The 20,462-nt window shown below is 40.2% G+C and overlaps 1 protein-coding gene across 6 annotated transcripts in view; it reads left to right on the plus strand.

Annotated features, from left to right (window-relative positions):
* The window catches only part of LOC143808880 (uncharacterized), a 268,459-nt gene that overhangs the window by 214,008 nt on the left and 33,989 nt on the right, over positions 1-20,462 (plus strand). For 2 of the 6 annotated variants that reach the window (XM_077292039.1, XM_077292041.1), the window contains exon 2: positions 9,006-9,158. The exons of the other annotated variants lie outside the window; for them this stretch is intronic. In XM_077292039.1, coding sequence (XP_077148154.1) covers positions 9,081-9,158 — 78 coding nt within the window. In that variant the 5' untranslated portion in view covers positions 9,006-9,080. The remainder of the gene's footprint in view (positions 1-9,005; positions 9,159-20,462) is intronic. 6 annotated transcript variants of the gene reach the window in all.

Below are 20,462 nucleotides of genomic sequence, written 5' to 3' on the forward strand. Positions count from 1 at the left end.
CCCTAGGCCTGCCCAGGTGCACTTATACGTCCATCATATTGTCTTTATCTGAAAAATGGGAAAGGTTGGTTCTCAGGGTCAGCCAATTGTTTTAGCGTAGCTAGCTAGTCAGAGGGCCTCCAGGGATAATACTCCTGTATCCGTTTTACCCTACCTGATGTGGTTGGTTCTCTGGTGGTGGGGATGACTAGATGACCGGTTGGGGGTGACATGACATGCTGGTCTACAGCTCCTTCCCAAAAGGATTACTGTCAGCCTACTCCCAAAAGTTAATGTCCCCACTATCCGCCAACCACAATCCTGTGTCAGCTTCTTATATCACTACATGTGATCTTGTCTGGACAGGATTCAGTGTAATTCTCTTAGGTCGGGTTGCAGCACAGATCATACAAGTATTTCTCCAATCTGGGATTGTCTGACCACAGTCCATCTGTCTTGTCTGGGTCTCTGGTTATACAAAGGTATAACAGTAGCAGTAATGTGTCAGTCATAGTCGGACTTTTAAGCATCAAAACATTCATAATACACCTTACTTCCGTCCTGCTGCACTCTCTCAGACACCATTTATTCATTTGCTATTTTCCTCCTTTGTCTGTGCCTTTTTGAACAACAAAACATCCACTCACTGGCATTTTTGCCTTTTTCAATATTGGTTTCACATCTTTCACTGCTTCCTTTTTCAATCTGTATAGCGGATCCCATTGGGGCACTGACTGCACACACACAGAACAAGTTGCCCATGGCTTCAACTTATTCCTCAGACAGCTCACCTTTATTCTGCAAATGCCCTTTTTAGTGTGCCTTACCATCTACGGGTGGCCACACGTAGCAAGTCAGAGCGAGTGTCAAGATTTAACGGGAATGGTTACATCCACCTATTACCCGATAGACCTAAAGGATTTAACGGGGATGGTTCCATCCACCTATCACCCGGTAAATCAGCTGGCTAGCACAGCTCCATGGAATGGCAAGGTTCCATCCACCTAGCCGTGCAGTTGGCTACCTCCTCTGTTGATCCTCACTTTGCTATATCAATCACTCAAACTTGAAGCAGGTGAATCTTTTACCAATCTTTTCAATCACTTACAAGTTTTCCTCTAAAATAGGCACAGTTCTTTTTCACTTTCTATTCCATACAGTACTTATTGCTTTAACCCCTTCATGACCCAGCCTATTTTGGCCTTAATGACCTTGCCATTTTTTGCAATTCTGACCAGTGTCCCTTTATGAGGTAATAACTCAGGAACGCTTCAACGGATCCTTGCGGTTCTGAGATTGTTTTTTCGTGACATATTGGGCTTCATGTTAGTGGTAAATTTAGGTCGATAATTTCTGAGTTTATTTGTGAAAAAAACGGAAATTTGGCAAAAATTTTGAAAATTTCGCAATTTTCACATTTTGAATTTTTATTCTGTTAAACCAGAGAGTTATGTGACACAAAATAGTTAATAAATAACATTTCCCACATGTCTACTTTACATCAGCACAATTTTGGAAAGAAATTTTTTTTTTGCTAGGAAGTTATAAGGGTTAAAATTTGACCAGTGATTTCTCATTTTTACAACAAAATTTACAAAACCATTTTTTTTAGGGACCACCTCACATTTGAAGTCAGTTTGAGGGTTCTATATGGCTGAAAATACCCAAAAGTGACACCATTCTAAAAACTGCACCCCTCAAGGTGCTCAAAACCACATTCAAGAAGTTTATTAACCCTTCAGGTGTTTCACAACAGCAGAAGCAACATGGAAGGAAAAAGTGAACATTTAACTTTTTAGTCACAAAAATGATCTTTTAGCAACAATTTTTTTATTTTCCCAAGGGTAAAAGGAGAAACTGGACCACAAAAGTTGTTGTCCAATTTGTCCTGAGTACGTTGATACCTCATATGTGGGGGTAAACCACTGTTTGTGGGCACGGCAGGGCTCGGAAGCGAAGGAGCGCCATTTGACTTTTTCAATGAAAAATTGGCTCCAATCTTTAGCGGACACCATGTCGCGTTTGGAGAGCCCCTGTGTGCCTAAACATTGGAGCTCCCCCACAAGTGACCCCATTTTGGAAACTAGACGCCCCAAGGAACTTATCTAGATGCATAGTGAGCACTTTAATCCCCCAGGTGCTTCACAAATTGATCCGTAAAAATGAAAAAGTACTTTTTTTTTCACAAAAAATTTCTTTTAGCCTCAATTTGTTCATTTCCACATGGGCAGCAGGATAAAATGGATCCTAAAATGTATTGGGCAATTTCTCTTGTGTACACTGATACCTCACATGTGGGGGTAAACCACTGTTTGGGTGCACGGCAAGGCTCGGAAGGGAAGGCGCGCCATTTGACTTTTTGAATGAAAAATTATCTCCATCGTTAGCGGACACCATGTCGCGTTTGGAGAGACCCTGTGTGCCTAAACATTGAAGCTCCCCCACATGTGACCCCATTTTGGAAACTAGACCCCCCAAGGAACTTATCTAGATGCATAGTGAGCACTTTAAACTCTCAGGTGCTTCACAAATTGATCCGTAAAAAATGAAAAAGTACTTTTTTTTTCACCCAAAAATTTTTTTAGCCTCAATTTTTTCATTTTCACATGGGCAACAGGATAAAATGGATCCTAAAATTTGTTGGGCAATTTCTCTTGAGTACGCCGATACCTCATATGTGGGGGTAAACCACTGTTTGGGTGCACGGCAAGGCTTGGAAGGGAAGGCGCGCCATTTGACTTTTTCAATGGAAAATTAGCTCCAATCGTTAGTGGACACCATGTTGCGTTCGGAGAGCCCCTGTGTGCCTAAACATTAGAGCTCCCCTACAAGTGACCCCATTTTGGAAACTAGACCCCCCAAGGAACTAATCTAGATGTATAGTGAGCACTTAAAACCCCCAGGTGCTTCACAGAAGTTTATAACGCAGAGCCATGAAAATAAAAAAATATTTTTCTTTCCTCAAAAATGATTTTTAGCCCGGAGTTTTTTATTTTCCCAAGGATAATAGGAGAAATTGGACCCCAAATGTTGTTGTCCAGTTTGTCCTGAGTACGATGATACCCCATATGTGGGGGTAAACCACTGTTTGGGCGCACGGCAGGGCTCGGAAGGGAAGGCACGCCATTTGGCTTTTTGAAAGGAAAATTAGCTCCAATCATTAGCGGACACCATGTCGCGTTTGGAGAGCCCCTGTGTGGCTAAACATTGGAGCTCCCACACAAGTGACCCCATTTTGGAAACTAGACCTCCCAAGGAACTAATCTAGATGTGTGGTGAGCACTTTGAACCCTCAAGTGCTTCACAGAAGTTTATAACGCAGAGCCATGAAAATATAAAATTATTTTTCTTTCCTCAAAAGTGATTTTTTAACCCACAAGTTTTTATTTTCCCAAGGGTAACAGGAGAAATTGGACCCCAAAAGTTGTTGTGCAGTTTCTCCTGAGTACGCTGATACCCCATATGTGGGGGTAAACCACTGTTTTGGCACACATCGGGGAGCGGAAGGGAAGTAGTGACGTTTTGAAATGCAGACTTTAATGGAATGCTCTGCGGGCGTCACGTTGCGTTTGCAGAGCCCCTGATGTGCCTAAACAGTAGGAACTCCCCACAATTGACCCCACTTTGGAAACTAGACCCCCAAGGGAACTTATCTAGATGTGTGGTGAGCACTTTGAACCCCCAAGTGCTTCACAGAAGTTTATAACGCAGAGACGTGAAAATAAAAAATGTGTTTTCTTTCCTCAAAAATATTTTTTTAGCCCAGAATTTTTTAATTTTCCCAAGGGTAACAGGAAAAATTTGACCCCAAAAGTTGTTGTCCAGTTTCTCCTGAGTACGCTGATACCCCATATGTGGGGGTAAACCACTGTTTGGGCACATGGCGGGGCTCGGAAGGGAAGTAGTGACGGTTTGGAATGCAGACTTTGATGGAATGGTCTGCGGGAATCATGTTATGTTTGCAGAGCCCCTGATGTGCCTAAACAGTAGAAACCCCCCACAAGTGACCCCATTTTGGAAACTAGACCCCCCAAGGAACTTATCTAGATGTGTGGTGAGCACGTTCAACCCCCAAGTGCTTCACAGAAGTTTACAACGCAGAGCCGTGAAAATAAAAAATCATTTTTCTTTCCTCAAAAAAGATGTTTTAGCAAGCAATTGTTTATTTTCACAAGGGTAACAGGAGAAATTGGACCCCAATATTTGTTGCCCAGTTTCTTGTGAGTACGCTGGTATCCCATATGTGGGGGTAAACCACTGTTTGGGCGCACGTCGGGGCTTGGAAGGGAGGGCGCACCATTTGACTTTTTGAACGCAAGATTGGCTGGAATCATTGGTGGCGCCATGTTGCGTTTGGAGACCCCTGATGTGCCTAAACAGTGGAAACCCCTCAATTCTAACTTCAACACTAACCCCAACACACCCCTAACCCTAATCCCAACTGTAGCCATAACCCTAATCACAACCCTAACCCCAACACACCCCTAACCACAACCCTAACCCCAACACACCCGTAACCCTAAATCCAACCCTAATCCTAACCCTAATCCCAACCCTACCCACAACTGTAACCCCAACACAACCCTAACCCTATCCTTAACCCTAACCACAAGCCTAATCTTAACCCTATTTCCAACCCTAGCCCTAATTCCAACCCTAAGGGTACCGTCTCACATAACGATTTACCAACGATCACGACCAGCGATACGACCTGGCCGTGATCGTTGGAAAGTCATTGTGTGGTCGCTGGGGAGCTGTCACACAGACCGCTCTCCAGCGACCAACGATGCCAAGGTCCCGGGTAACCAGGGTAAACATCGGGTTACTAAGCGCAGGGCCGCGCTTAGTAACCCGATGTTTACCGTGGTTACCAGCGTAAAAGTAAAAAAAAAAACGTACATACTCACATTTTGGTGTCCTTCAGGTCCCTTGCCGTCTGCTTCCCACTCTGACTGAGTGCCGCCGTACAGTGAGAGCAGAGCGCAGCGGTGACGTCACTGCTGTGCTGTGCTCTCACTTTCCGGCCGGCAGACAGTCAGAGCGGGAAGCAGACGGCAAGGGACCTGAAGGACACCGAAATGTGAGTATGTACGTTTTTGTTTTTTTTTTTACTTTTACGCTGGTAACCACGGTAAACATCGAGTTACTAAGCGCGGCCCTGCGCTTAGTAACCCGATGTTTACCCTGGTTACAAGTGAACGCATCGCTGGATAGCTGTCACACACAACGATCCAGCGATGACAGCGGGAGATCCAGCGACGAAAGAAAGTTCCAAACGATCTGCTACGACGTACGATTCTCAGCAGGGTCCCTGATCGCTGCTGCGTGTCAGACACAGCGATATCGCATGGATATCGCTGGAACGTCACAGATCGTACCGTCGTAGCGATCAAAGTGCCACTGTGAGACGGTACCCTAACTCTAATTCCAACCCTAACCCTAAGGCTATGTGCCCACTTTGCGGATTCGTGTGAGATTTTTCCGCACCATTTTTGAAAAATCCGCAGGTAAAAGGCACTGCGTTTTACCTACGGATTTACAGCGGATTTCCAGTGTTTTTTTGTGCGGATTTCACCTGCGGATTCCTATTGAGGAACAGGTGTAAAACGCTGCGGAATCCACACAAAATTGACATGCTGCGGAAAATACACAGCGTTTCCGCACGGTATTTTCCGCACCATGGGCACAGCAGATTTGGTTTTCCATAGGTGTACATGGTACTGTAAACCTGATGGAAAACTGCTACGAATTCTCAGCGGCCAATCCGCTGCGGATCCGCGGCCAATCCGCTGCGGATCCGCGGCCGATCCGCTGCGGATCCGCGGCCGATCCGCTGCGGATCCGCGGCCGATCCGCTGCGGATCAGCGGCCGATCCGCTGCGGATCCGCGGCGGATCCGCGGCCGATCCGCTGCGGATCTGCGGCCGATCTGCTGCGGATCCGCGGCAATCCGCTGCGGATTCGCAGCCAAATCCGCACTGTGTGCACATGCCCTAACCCTACCCCTAACCCTACCCCTAATTCTAACCCTAATTCTAACCCTAGTTCTAACCCTAACCCTAGCAGAAAAAAAAAATATATATTTTATTTATTTTTATTATTGTCCCTATGGGGGTGATAAAGGGGGGTCATTTACTTTTTTTTCATTTTGATCACTGCGATAGGCTATATCGCAGTGATCAAAATACTTCTGAAATGAATCTGCCAGCCGGCAGACTCTGCGGGCGCAGTGCGCAGGCGCCCACCATATTGGAAGATGGCGGCGCCCATGGAGAAGCCGGACGGACACCGGGAGGCCCGGTAAGTATGAAAGGGGGGTGATCGGATCACGGGGGGGGGGACCGGAGCACAGGGGGGGGGGACCGGAGCACAGGGAGGGGGCACCGGAGCACGGGGGGAGCGTACAGGAGGACGGAGGAGCGGACAGAACTTATTAGGGGGGCGGACCGCGCACCGGAGCACTGGGGGGGGCGATCGGTGGGGTGGGGTGGGGGCAGATTAGGTTTTCCAGCCATGGCCGATGATATTGCAGCATCGGCCATGGCTGGATTGTAATATTTCACCGTTTTTTTGGGTGAAATATTACAAATCGCTCTGATTGGCAGTTTCACTTTCAACAGCCAATCAGAGCGATCGTAGCCACGGGGGGGGTGAAGCCACCCCCCCTGGGCTGAAGCACCACTCCCCCTGTCTCTGCAGATCGGGTGAAATCGGAGTTAACCCCTTCACCCGATCTGCAGGGACGCGATCATTCTGTGACACAGCATATGCGTCACAGGTCGGGAAGGCACCGACTTTCATGACGCATACGCTGTGTCACAGGTCGGGAAGGGGTTAAACACAAACACATTCATCCTCTCGGAATTAAAAACAATTTCTCTATACAGGCAAATTACTGCACAACTTGAAAAAGCTGATTCTGACCGCGTCCGGCCAAACCACATATAGACACACATAGAAACCTATCCAGTATCAAACCATATATAACACAGGTTTCACTGAATCTCAGATGTAAATTAAATGTACATTAAAAATATCCACAACTCATTCATCCTGGACCCTCAACAACACTTAGATAAGTAATGATACTTATGTGATCATTCATTCATACATGCTCATGCAGAGATTGTTTGTTTGTTTTTTTCCTTTCACTTTTTAGTTGAGTTTCACAAGAAGAAAATCCCTTATCTCAATCACTCCACCTCTTATCTCATTCAGAGGTTCTCATAGACACATACAAGGCTCACACAGCCTGTCTATTCTGCACTTTGGAATTAACACAACTCTATATGAATAAAACTGCAGCAGTGTCTACTGACACTCTGACTCATAGACATACACACATACAAGGCTCACACAGCCTGTCTATTCTGCACTTTGGAATTAACACAACTCTATATAAATAAAACTGCAGCAGTGTCCACTGACACTCTGAAAACACTTTAAGGCCAAACATCAAAAACCACGGCCTTATACAAAATACAGCTTCATATAATGTACTGCCAATCCAAAATGACCAAAATAACAACACTGCACAGAGCCTATCCCAGCTCTTGTATTACACACACTAAACAAATACACAACCATTTAGGATATTGACAAATAATACAGATAACAATTATCACAATTATCATCTTATTACTCTATTATTCAACTCTCATACGGACATAAACAGACAAATCAAACACAAAACTCACTGGTGATGTGTGGATTCTTTGAACTGTGTTTACAGCCTTTACCCAGAGGTATGGAGAAATCCGGAAGAGAGATTGCAGGTGCAAACAGATTGTAAGAATAACATTTCTCACCTTGCTGCAGCTGTTGTTTGCATTATCCAATCTCTCTGGAAGCTCCCACATACGGATTCCGAATAAGGCGGCTGGTTACACGGTCCCCGTTCGGGCGCCAAAACTGTCGTAGCGGTTTTCATTCTGACCCAAATGTCAGCTGACAGATCACCAGTGAGTCCTAATTGTGGATTTACGCCCTTAGTTGACAAGCGCTTGGAGACAAAAGACACCTCACACGTATCCCGTGAGCAAGTCACTTTTATCTGATATATAAAAAGCCAAAGCAAGGTTTTATACCATTTACACATAATGCATTTCAATGTAAGTCATGTAGCCCCCACCAGCACCCAGGGTCATATTCTATTTACCATAGCTCAGAACATATTGTAACTGACTATTGAGAACATACATGATAAGTGTAGTCTCCTTGGAGAGGAGACCATCAGACTACTGAGTCAACAGATTCTAATAATTCTAACACTTAAAGGTAAAAGGCACTTAAGGGCAAGGCAGTTAAAGGCAAACTATTAACCCTTCTATAACAGAACCTTTAGAGGATCATCAAGCAAAAGATCTATGAGGGTGGGAGGCCATTCACATCCAACAGCAGCTCTGGGAGGGAAGAAATACAAGCAGAAACTCTCCGAAAACTCACAAGTTCAATGGATGCAAGAATTGTGAAGGTGACATCAAAGAAGGGTCCTATGTTACATGTAACTTGGCCTGTTAGGAGGTTTAGGAGTTAAATAGCTTTTTGTTCAGTGAATGTGACCTCCTAATGCTGCAAATTCCACAAATGAGACTTTTCAGTTCTTTATATCAAATGTTTAGAAATTCTACTGTGCGTAATAATTTGGAACAGTGCATTGTGGGGTTTTATTCATTTTGGAGATTATACTGTTATCATTGGGAGGTTTCTGCAATAAAATTTGATGTATAATCTAACGGGTGATGACGTTTATTAGACTGACTGTCATTTGCACCAACCATTTAGGAAAATCCGAGAAAAATATCATTTGCATAATAATTTGGAACATGGTGTACATTCATGAAGGCCATAAGGAACCGAGGCTTCAGATGTCTTTATAAGATATTGGAAAGCACAAGCCTGGTCCTCACAGGTGGAAAGTCTCACCTGATGGACAGGTGTAAAATACCTATTAATAATCTGTAAATGTCACTGTGCAATGAGGTCAGTTCTGTATGTGACTGACGATGTCCTTGTATGATTTACAGCCTCCTGTCATAAAGACACCGAAGAACCAGATCCATTCACACCACCAAGATTTATCCCCGAATGACGAACCAGACATGGACGAAGACGGGAACAACATGTCCAGAAGAATCATAGACTTCACCTTAGAGATCATCTCCCTGCTGAGCGGAGAGGTAAACTCTTCTATATATCTACTATTATCTGCTGAGCGGAGAGGTAAACTCTTCTATATATCTATTATTATCTGCTGAGTGGAGAGGTAAACTCTTCTATATTTCTATTATTATCTGCTGAATGGAGAGGTAAACTCTTCTATATTTCTATTATCTGCTGAGTGGAGAGGTAAACTCTTCTATATTTCTATTATTATCTGCTGAGTGGAGAGGTAAACTCTTCTATATTTCTATTATCTGCTGAGTGGAAAGGTAAACTCTTCTATATTTCTATTATTTTCTGCTGAGTGGAGAGGTAAACTCTTCTATATATCTATTATCTGCTGAGCGGAGAGGTAAACTCTTCTATATTTCTATTATTATCTGCTGAGCGGAGAGGTAAACTCTTCTATATTTCTATTATCTGCTGAGTGGAGAGGTAAACTCTTCTATATTTCTATTATTATCTGCTGAGCGGAGAGGTAAACTCTTCTATATATCTATTATTATCTGCTGAGTGGAGAGGTAAACTCCTCTATATTTCTATTATCTGCTGAGTGGAGAGGTAAACTCTTCTATATTTCTATTATTATCTGCTGAATGGAGAGGTAAACTCTTCTATATTTCTATTATCTGCTGAGTGGAGAGGTAAACTCTTCTATATTTCTATTATTATCTGCTGAGTGGAGAGGTAAACTCTTCTATATTTCTATTATCTGCTGAGTGGAAAGGTAAACTCTTCTATATTTCTATTATTTTCTGCTGAGTGGAGAGGTAAACTCTTCTATATATCTATTATCTGCTGAGCGGAGAGGTAAACTCTTCTATATTTCTATTATTATCTGCTGAGCGGAGAGGTAAACTCTTCTATATTTCTATTACCTGCTGAGTGGAGAGGTAAACTCTTCTATATATCTATTATTATCTGCTGAGCGGAGAGGTAAACTCTTCTATATTTCTATTATTATCTGCTGAGTGGAGAGGTAAACTCTTCTATATTTCTATTATTATCTGCTGAATGGAGAGGTAAACTCTTCTATATTTCTATTATTATCTGCTGAGTGGAGAGGTAAACTCTTCTATATATCTATTATCTGCTGAGCGGAGAGGTAAACTCTTCTATATTTCTATTATTATCTGCTGAGCGGAGAGGTAAACTCTTCTATATTTCTATTATCTGCTGAGTGGAGAGGTAAACTCTTCTATATATCTATTATTATCTGCTGAGTGGAGAGGTAAACTCTTCTATATATCTATTATTATCTGCTGAGCGGAGAGGTAAACTCTTCTATATTTCTATTATTATCTGCTGAGTGGAGAGGTAAACTCTTCTATATTTCTATTATTATCTGCTGAGTGGAGAGGTAAACTCTTCTATATATCTATTATCTGCTGAGCGGAGAGGTAAACTCTTCTATATTTCTATTATTATCTGCTGAGCGGAGAGGTAAACTCTTCTATATTTCTATTATCTGCTGAGTGGAGAGGTAAACTCTTCTATATATCTATTATTATCTCCTGAGTGGAGAGGTAAACTCTTCTATATGTCTATTATCTGCTGAGTGGAGAGGTAAACTCTTCTATATTTCTATTATTATCTGCTGAGTGGAGAGGTAAACTCTTCTATATTTCTATTACCTGCTGAGTGGAGAGGTAAACTCTTCTATATTTCTATTATTATCTGCTGAGCGGAGAGGTAAACTCTTCTATATTTCTATTATCTGCTGAGTGGAGAGGTAAACTCTTCTATATATCTATTATTATCTGCTGAGTGGAGAGCTAAACTCTTCTATATATCTATTATTATCTGCTGAGTGGAGAGGTAAACTCTTCTATATTTCTATTATCTGCTGAGTGGAGAGGTAAACTCTTCTATATTTCTATTATTATCTGCTGAGCGGAGAGGTAAATTCTTCTATATTTCTATTATTATCTGCTGAGCGGAGAGGTAAACTCTTCTATATTTCTATTATTATCTGCTGAGTGGAGAGATAAACTCTTCTATATATCTATTATCTGCTGAGTGGAGAGGTAAACTCTTCTATATTTCTATTATTATCTGCTGAGTGGAGAGGTAAACTCTTCTATATTTCTATTACCTGCTGAGTGGAGAGGTAAACTCTTCTATATTTCTATTATCTGCTGAGTGGAGAGGTAAACTCTTCTATATTTCTATTATTATCTGCTGAATGGAGAGGTAAACTCTTCTATATTTCTATTATTATCTGCTGAGTGGAGAGGTAAACTCTTCTATATATCTATTATCTGCTGAGCGGAGAGGTAAACTCTTCTATATTTCTATTATTATCTGCTGAGTGGAGAGGTAAACTCTTCTATATTTCTATTATCTGCTGAGTGGAGAGGTAAACTCTTCTATATTTCTATTATCTGCTGAGTGGAGAGGTAAACTCTTCTATATATCTATTATTATCTGCTGAGTGGAGAGGTAAACTCTTCTATATTTCTATTATTATCTGCTGAGTGGAGAGGTAAACTCTTCTATATTTCTATTACCTGCTGAGTGGAGAGGTAAACTCTTCTATATTTCTATTATTATCTGCTGAGCGGAGAGGTAAACTCTTCTATATTTCTATTATCTGCTGAGTGGAGAGGTAAACTCTTCTATATATCTATTATTATCTGCTGAGTGGAGAGGTAAACTCTTCTATATATCTATTATTATCTGCTGAGCGGAGAGGTAAACTCTTCTATATTTCTATTATTATCTGCTGAGTGGAGAGGTAAACTCTTCTATATTTCTATTATCTGCTGAGTGGAGAGGTAAACTCTTCTATATTTCTATTATTATCTGCTGAGCGGAGAGGTAAACTCTTCTATATTTCTATTATTATCTGCTGAGTGGAGAGGTAAACTCTTCTATATATCTATTATCTGCTGAGTGGAGAGGTAAACTCTTCTATATTTCTATTATTATCTGCTGAGTGGAGCGGTAAACTCTTCAATATTTCTATTATCTGGTGAGTGGAGAGGTAAACTCTTCTATATGTCTATTATTATCTGCTGAGTGGAGAGGTAAACTCTTCTATATTTCTATTATCTGCTCAGTGGAGAGGTAAACTCTTCTATATTTCTATTATCTGCTGAGTGGAGAGGTAAACTCTTCTATATTTCTATTATTATCTGCTGAGTGGAGAGGTAAACTCTTCTATATTTCTATCATTATCTGCTGAGCGGAGAGGTAAACTCTTCTATATTTCTATTATTATCTGCTGAGTGGAGCGGTAAACTCTTCTATATATCTATTATCTGCTGAGTGGAGAGGTAAACTCTTCTATATTTCTATTATTATCTGCTGAGTGGAGAGGTAAACTCTTCTATATTTCTATTATCTGCTCAGTGGAGAGGTAAACTCTTCTATATTTCTATTATCTGCTGAGTGGAGAGGTAAACTCTTCTATATTTCTATTATTATCTGCTGAGTGGAGAGGTAAACTCTTCTATATTTCTATCATTATCTGCTGAGTGGAGAGGTAAACTCTTCTATATTTCTATTATTATCTGCTGAGTGGAGAGGTAAACTCTTCTATATTTCTATTATTATCTGCTGAGTGGAGAGGTAAACTCTTCTATATTTCTATTATCTGCTGAGTGGAGAGGTAAACTCTTCTATATTTCTATCATTATCTGCTGAGTGGAGAGGTAAACTCTTCTATATTTCTATTATTATCTGCTGAGTGGAGAGGTAAACTCTTCTATATTTCTATTATTATCTGCTGAGTGGAGAGGTAAACTCTTCTATATTTCTATTATTATCTGCTGAGTGGAGAGGTAAACTCTTCTATATTTCTATTATTATCTGCTGAGTGGAGAGGTAAACTCTTCTATATTTCTATTACCTGCTGAGTGGAGAGGTAAACTCTTCTATATTTCTATTATTATCTGCTGAGCGGAGAGGTAAACTCTTCTATATTTCTATTATCTGCTGAGTGGAGAGGTAAACTCTTCTATATATCTATTATTATCTGCTGAGTGGAGAGCTAAACTCTTCTATATATCTATTATTATCTGCTGAGTGGAGAGGTAAACTCTTCTATATTTCTATTATCTGCTGAGTGGAGAGGTAAACTCTTCTATATTTCTATTATTATCTGCTGAGCGGAGAGGTAAATTCTTCTATATTTCTATTATTATCTGCTGAGCGGAGAGGTAAACTCTTCTATATTTCTATTATTATCTGCTGAGTGGAGAGATAAACTCTTCTATATATCTATTATCTGCTGAGTGGAGAGGTAAACTCTTCTATATTTCTATTATTATCTGCTGAGTGGAGAGGTAAACTCTTCTATATTTCTATTACCTGCTGAGTGGAGAGGTAAACTCTTCTATATTTCTATTATCTGCTGAGTGGAGAGGTAAACTCTTCTATATTTCTATTATTATCTGCTGAATGGAGAGGTAAACTCTTCTATATTTCTATTATTATCTGCTGAGTGGAGAGGTAAACTCTTCTATATATCTATTATCTGCTGAGCGGAGAGGTAAACTCTTCTATATTTCTATTATTATCTGCTGAGTGGAGAGGTAAACTCTTCTATATTTCTATTATCTGCTGAGTGGAGAGGTAAACTCTTCTATATTTCTATTATCTGCTGAGTGGAGAGGTAAACTCTTCTATATATCTATTATTATCTGCTGAGTGGAGAGGTAAACTCTTCTATATTTCTATTATTATCTGCTGAGTGGAGAGGTAAACTCTTCTATATTTCTATTACCTGCTGAGTGGAGAGGTAAACTCTTCTATATTTCTATTATTATCTGCTGAGCGGAGAGGTAAACTCTTCTATATTTCTATTATCTGCTGAGTGGAGAGGTAAACTCTTCTATATATCTATTATTATCTGCTGAGTGGAGAGGTAAACTCTTCTATATATCTATTATTATCTGCTGAGCGGAGAGGTAAACTCTTCTATATTTCTATTATTATCTGCTGAGTGGAGAGGTAAACTCTTCTATATTTCTATTATCTGCTGAGTGGAGAGGTAAACTCTTCTATATTTCTATTATTATCTGCTGAGCGGAGAGGTAAACTCTTCTATATTTCTATTATTATCTGCTGAGTGGAGAGGTAAACTCTTCTATATATCTATTATCTGCTGAGTGGAGAGGTAAACTCTTCTATATTTCTATTATTATCTGCTGAGTGGAGCGGTAAACTCTTCAATATTTCTATTATCTGGTGAGTGGAGAGGTAAACTCTTCTATATGTCTATTATTATCTGCTGAGTGGAGAGGTAAACTCTTCTATATTTCTATTATCTGCTCAGTGGAGAGGTAAACTCTTCTATATTTCTATTATCTGCTGAGTGGAGAGGTAAACTCTTCTATATTTCTATTATTATCTGCTGAGTGGAGAGGTAAACTCTTCTATATTTCTATCATTATCTGCTGAGCGGAGAGGTAAACTCTTCTATATTTCTATTATTATCTGCTGAGTGGAGCGGTAAACTCTTCTATATATCTATTATCTGCTGAGTGGAGAGGTAAACTCTTCTATATTTCTATTATTATCTGCTGAGTGGAGAGGTAAACTCTTCTATATTTCTATTATCTGCTCAGTGGAGAGGTAAACTCTTCTATATTTCTATTATCTGCTGAGTGGAGAGGTAAACTCTTCTATATTTCTATTATTATCTGCTGAGTGGAGAGGTAAACTCTTCTATATTTCTATCATTATCTGCTGAGTGGAGAGGTAAACTCTTCTATATTTCTATTATTATCTGCTGAGTGGAGAGGTAAACTCTTCTATATTTCTATTATTATCTGCTGAGTGGAGAGGTAAACTCTTCTATATTTCTATTATCTGCTGAGTGGAGAGGTAAACTCTTCTATATTTCTATCATTATCTGCTGAGTGGAGAGGTAAACTCTTCTATATTTCTATTATTATCTGCTGAGTGGAGAGGTAAACTCTTCTATATTTCTATTATTATCTGCTGAGTGGAGAGGTAAACTCTTCTATATTTCTATTATTATCTGCTGAGTGGAGAGGTAAACTCTTCTATATTTCTATTATTATCTGCTGAGTGGAGAGGTAAACTCTTCTATATTTCTATTATTATCTGCTGAGTGGAGAGGTAAACTCTTCTATATTTCTATTATTATCTGCTGAGTGGAGCGGTAAACTCTTCTATATATCTATTATCTGCTGAGTGGAGAGGTAAACTCTTCTATATTTCTATTATTATCTGCTGAGCGGAGAGGTAAACTCTTCTATATTTCTATTATTATCTGCTGAGTGGAGAGGTAAACTCTTCTATATTTCTATTACCTGCTGAGTGGAGAGGTAAACTCTTCTATATTTCTATTATCTGCTGAGTGGAGAGGTAAACTCTTCTATATTTCTATTATTATCTGCTGAGCGGAGAGGTAAACTCTTCTATATTTCTATTATTATCTGCTGAGTGGAGCGGTAAACTCTTCTATATTTCTATTATCTGCTGAGTGGAGAGGTAAACTCTTCTATATACCGTATTTTCCGGCGTATAAGACGACTGGGCGTATAAGACGACCCCCCAACTTTACCAGTTAAAAAATAAAATCTTCTTAAAAGTTGGGGGTCTTCTTATACACCGTATGTCGTCTTATAGGGCCGGTGAATATGTGCCTTTTGGGGGGGGGGGGGGGGAGTGATCCTGATGAGGACGAGGGGGCGTCTCACAGGAAAGTGAGTATCCCCCATTACCTTATCATAGCGCTGCAGCGTGGGGTCTCTGTGCTGGGAGCGGCGGCTGCTGTGCTGTGGCGGCTCCTCTTCTGCAGTGTGGGGCCTCTGGTGCTGTGGGGCAGTGGCGGCGGCGTATCTTCATGCAGTCGGGGCTCCTCCGGCATCTCAGCCTGGAAGCCCCGCCGGCAACTCCATCGGTACAATGCGGTCAGGTGGCCTCCGGGAAAATGGCCGCTGCTCAGATTCAGATCTCGTCCCGAGATCTCGGGAGACGAGATCTGAATCTGAGCAGCGGCCATTTTCCCGGAGGCAGCTCAATAGGTGCGATGCGGTGGCCTGGCCGCTGGGGGCTGTGCATGCTCAGATTCAGATTTCGTCCCGAAATCTCGGGACACGAGATCTGAATCTAAGCAGCGGCCATTTTCCCGGAGGCCAGCGCATTACACCGATGGAGTTGCCGGCGGGGCTTCTAGGCTTTGAGATACCGGAGGAGCCCCGACTGCATGAAGATACGCCACCGCCGCCACCGCCCCACAGCACCAGAGGCCCCACACTGCAGAAGAGGAGCCGCCACAGCACAGCAGCCGCCGCTCCCAGCACAGAGACCCCACGCTGCAGCGCTATGATAAGGTAATGGGGGATACTCACTTTCCTGTGAGACGCCCCCTCGTCGTCATCAGGATCACTCCCCCCCCCCACCCACCATATACACCCGGCGTACAAGGCGATTCCCGGCGTACAAGACGACCCCCGACTTTTAAGAAGATTTTCAGGGGTTAAAAAGTCGTCTTGTACGCCGGAAAATACGGTATCTATTATCTGCTGAGTGGAGAGGTAAACTCTTCTATATTTCTATTATCTGCTGATTGGAGAGGTAAACTCTTCTATATTTCTATTATCTGCTGAGTGGAGAGGTAAACTCTTCTATATTTCTATTATTATCTGCTGAGTGGAGAGGTAAACTCTTCTATATTTCTATTATTATCTGCTGAGTGGAGAGGTAAACTCTTCTATATTTCTATTATTATCTGCTGAGTGGAGAGGTAAACTCTTCTATATTTCTATTATCTGCTGAGTGGAGAGGTAAACTCTTCTATATTTCTATTATCTGCTGAGTGGAGAGGTAAACTCTTCTATGTTATTATTATCTGCTGAGTGGAGAGGTAAACTCTTCTATATATCTATTATCTGCTGAGTGGAGAGGTAAACTCTTCTATATATCTATTATTATCTGCTGAGCGGAGAGGTAAACTCTTCTATATTTGTATTATTATCTGCTGAGCGGAGAGGTAAACTCTTCTATATTTGTATTATTATCTGCTGAGCGGAGAGGTAAACTCTTCTATATTTCTATTATTATCTGCTGAGTGGAGAGGTAAACTCTTCTATATTTCTATTATTATCTGCTGAGTGGAGCGGTAAACTCTTCTATATTTCTATTATTATCTGCTGAGTGGAGAGGTAAACTCTTCTATATTTCTATTATTATCTGCTGAGTGGAGAGGTAAACTCTTCTATATTTCTATTATCTGCTGAGCGGAGAGGTAAACGCTTCTATATTTCTATTATTATCTGCTGAGCGGAGAGGTAAACTCTTCTATATTTCTATTATCTGCTGAGTGGAGAGGTAAACTCTTCTATATTTCTATTATTATCTGCTGAGTGGAGAGGTAAACTCTTCTATATTTCTATTATCTGCTGAGTGGAGAGGTAAACTCTTCTATATATCTATTATCTGCTGAGTGGAGAGGTAAACTCTTCTATATATCTATTATCTGCTGAGTGGAGAGGTAAACTCTTCTATATATCTATTATTATCTGCTGAGCGGAGAGGTAAACTCTTCTATATTTCTATTATTATCTGCTGAGCGGAGAGGTAAACTCTTCTATATTTGTATTATTATCTGCTGAGCGGAGAGGTAAACTCTTCTATATTTCTATTATCTGCTGAGTGGAGAGGTAAACTCTTCTATATTTCTATTATCTGCTCAGTGGAGAGGTAAACTCTTCTATATTTCTATTATTATCTGCTGAGTGGAGAGGTAAACTCTTCTATATTTCTATTATTATCTGCTGAGTGGAGAGGTAAACTCTTCTATATTTCTATTATCTGCTGAGTGGAGAGGTAAACTCTTCTATATATCTATTATCTGCTGAGCGGAGAGGTAAACTCTTCTATATTTCTATTATCTGCTGAGTGGAGAGGTAAACTCTTCTATATTTCTATTATTATCTGCTGAGTGGAGAGGTAAACTCTTCTATATTTCTATTATCTGCTGAGTGGAGAGGTAAACTCTTCTATATATCTATTATCTGCTGAGTGGAGAGGTAAACTCTTCTATATATCTATTATTATCTGCTGAGTGGAGAGGTAAACTCTTCTATATTTCTATTATTATCTGCTGAGTGGAGAGGTAAACTCTTCTATATTTCTATTATTATCTGCTGAGCGGAGAGGTAAACTCTTCTATATTTGTATTATTATCTGCTGAGCGGAGAGGTAAACTCTTCTATATTTCTATTATTATCTGCTGAGTGGAGAGGTAAACTCTTCTATATTTCTATTATTATCTGCTGAGTGGAGAGGTAAACTCTTCTATATTTCTATTACCTGCTGAGTGGAGAGGTAAACTCTTCTATATTTCTATCATTATCTGCTGAGTGGAGAGGTAAACTCTTCTATATTTCTATCATTATCTGCTGAGTGGAGCGGTAAACTCTTCTATATTTCTATTATTATCTGCTGAGTGGAGAGGTAAACTCTTCTATATTTCTATTATTATCTGCTGAGTGGAGAGGTAAACTCTTCTATATTTCTATTATTATCTGCTGAGTGGAGAGGTAAACTCTTCTATATTTCTATTATCTGCTGAGTGGAGAGGTAAACTCTTCTATATTTCTATTATTATCTGCTGAGTGGAGAGGTAAACTCTTGTATATTTCTATTATTATCTGCTGAGTGGAGAGGTAAACTCTTCTATATTTCTATTATTATCTGCTGAGTGGAGAGGTAAACTCTTCTATATTTCTATTATTATCTGCTGAGTGGAGAGGTAAACTCTTCTATATTTCTATTATTATCTGCTGAGTGGAGAGGTAAACTCTTCTATATTTCTATTATCAGCTGAGTGGAGAGGTAAACTCTTCTATATATCTATTATCTGCTGAGTGGAGAGGTAAACTCTTCTATATTTCTATTATTATCTGCTGAGTGGAGAGGTAAACTCTTCTATATTTCTATTATCTGCTGAGTGGAGAGGTAAACTCTTCTATATTTCTATTATTATCTGCTGAGCGGAGAGGTAAACTCTTCTATATTTCTATTATTATCTGCTGAGTGGAGAGGTAAACTCTTCTATATTTCTATTATTATCTGCTGAGTGGAGAGGTAAACTCTTCTATATTTCTATTATCTTCTGAGCGGAGAGGTAAACTCTTCTATATTATCTGCTGAGCGGAGAGGTAAACTCTTCTATATATCTATTATCTGCTGAGAGGAGAGGTAAACTCTTCTATATTTCTATCATTATCTGCTGAGTGGAGAGGTAAACTCTTCTATATTTCTATTATTATCTGCTGAGTGGAGAGGTAAACTCTTCTATATTTCTATCATCTGCTGAGCGGAGAGGTAAACTCTTCTATATTTCTATTATCTGCTGAGTGGAGAGGTAAACTCTTCTATATTTCTATCATCTGCTGAGCGGAGAGGTAAACTCTTCTATATTTCTATTATCTGCTGAGTGGAGAGGTAAACTCTTCTATATTTCTATTATTATGTGCTGAGTGGAGAGGTAAACTCTTCTATATTTCTATCATCTTCTGAGCGGAGAGGTAAACTCTTCTATATTTCTATTATCTGCTGAGCGGAGAGGTAAACTCTTCTATATTTCTATCATTATCTGCTGAGTGGAGAGGTAAACTCTTCTATATATCTATTATCTGCTGAGCGGAGAGGTAAACTCTTCTATATTTCTATTATTATCTGCTGAGTGGAGAGGTAAACTCTTCTATATTTCTATTATTATCTGCTGAGTGGAGAGGTAAACTCTTCTATATTTCTATTATCTGCTGAGTGGAGAGGTAAACTCTTCTATATTTCTATTATTATCTGCTGAGTGGAGAGGTAAACTCTTGTATATTTCTATTATTATCTGCTGAGTGGAGAGGTAAACTCTTCTATATTTCTATTATTATCTGCTGAGTGGAGAGGTAAACTCTTCTATATTTCTATTATTATCTGCTGAGTGGAGAGGTAAACTCTTCTATATTTCTATTATTATCTGCTGAGTGGAGAGGTAAACTCTTCTATATTTCTATTATCAGCTGAGTGGAGAGGTAAACTCTTCTATATATCTATTATCTGCTGAGTGGAGAGGTAAACTCTTCTATATTTCTATTATTATCTGCTGAGTGGAGAGGTAAACTCTTCTATATTTCTATTATCTGCTGAGTGGAGAGGTAAACTCTTCTATATTTCTATTATTATCTGCTGAGCGGAGAGGTAAACTCTTCTATATTTCTATTATTATCTGCTGAGTGGAGAGGTAAACTCTTCTATATTTCTATTATTATCTGCTGAGTGGAGAGGTAAACTCTTCTATATTTCTATTATCTTCTGAGCGGAGAGGTAAACTCTTCTAT

The sequence above is a fragment of the Ranitomeya variabilis genome, chromosome 2 (assembly GCF_051348905.1).
Source record: "Ranitomeya variabilis isolate aRanVar5 chromosome 2, aRanVar5.hap1, whole genome shotgun sequence".
NCBI lineage: Eukaryota > Metazoa > Chordata > Amphibia > Anura > Dendrobatidae > Ranitomeya > Ranitomeya variabilis.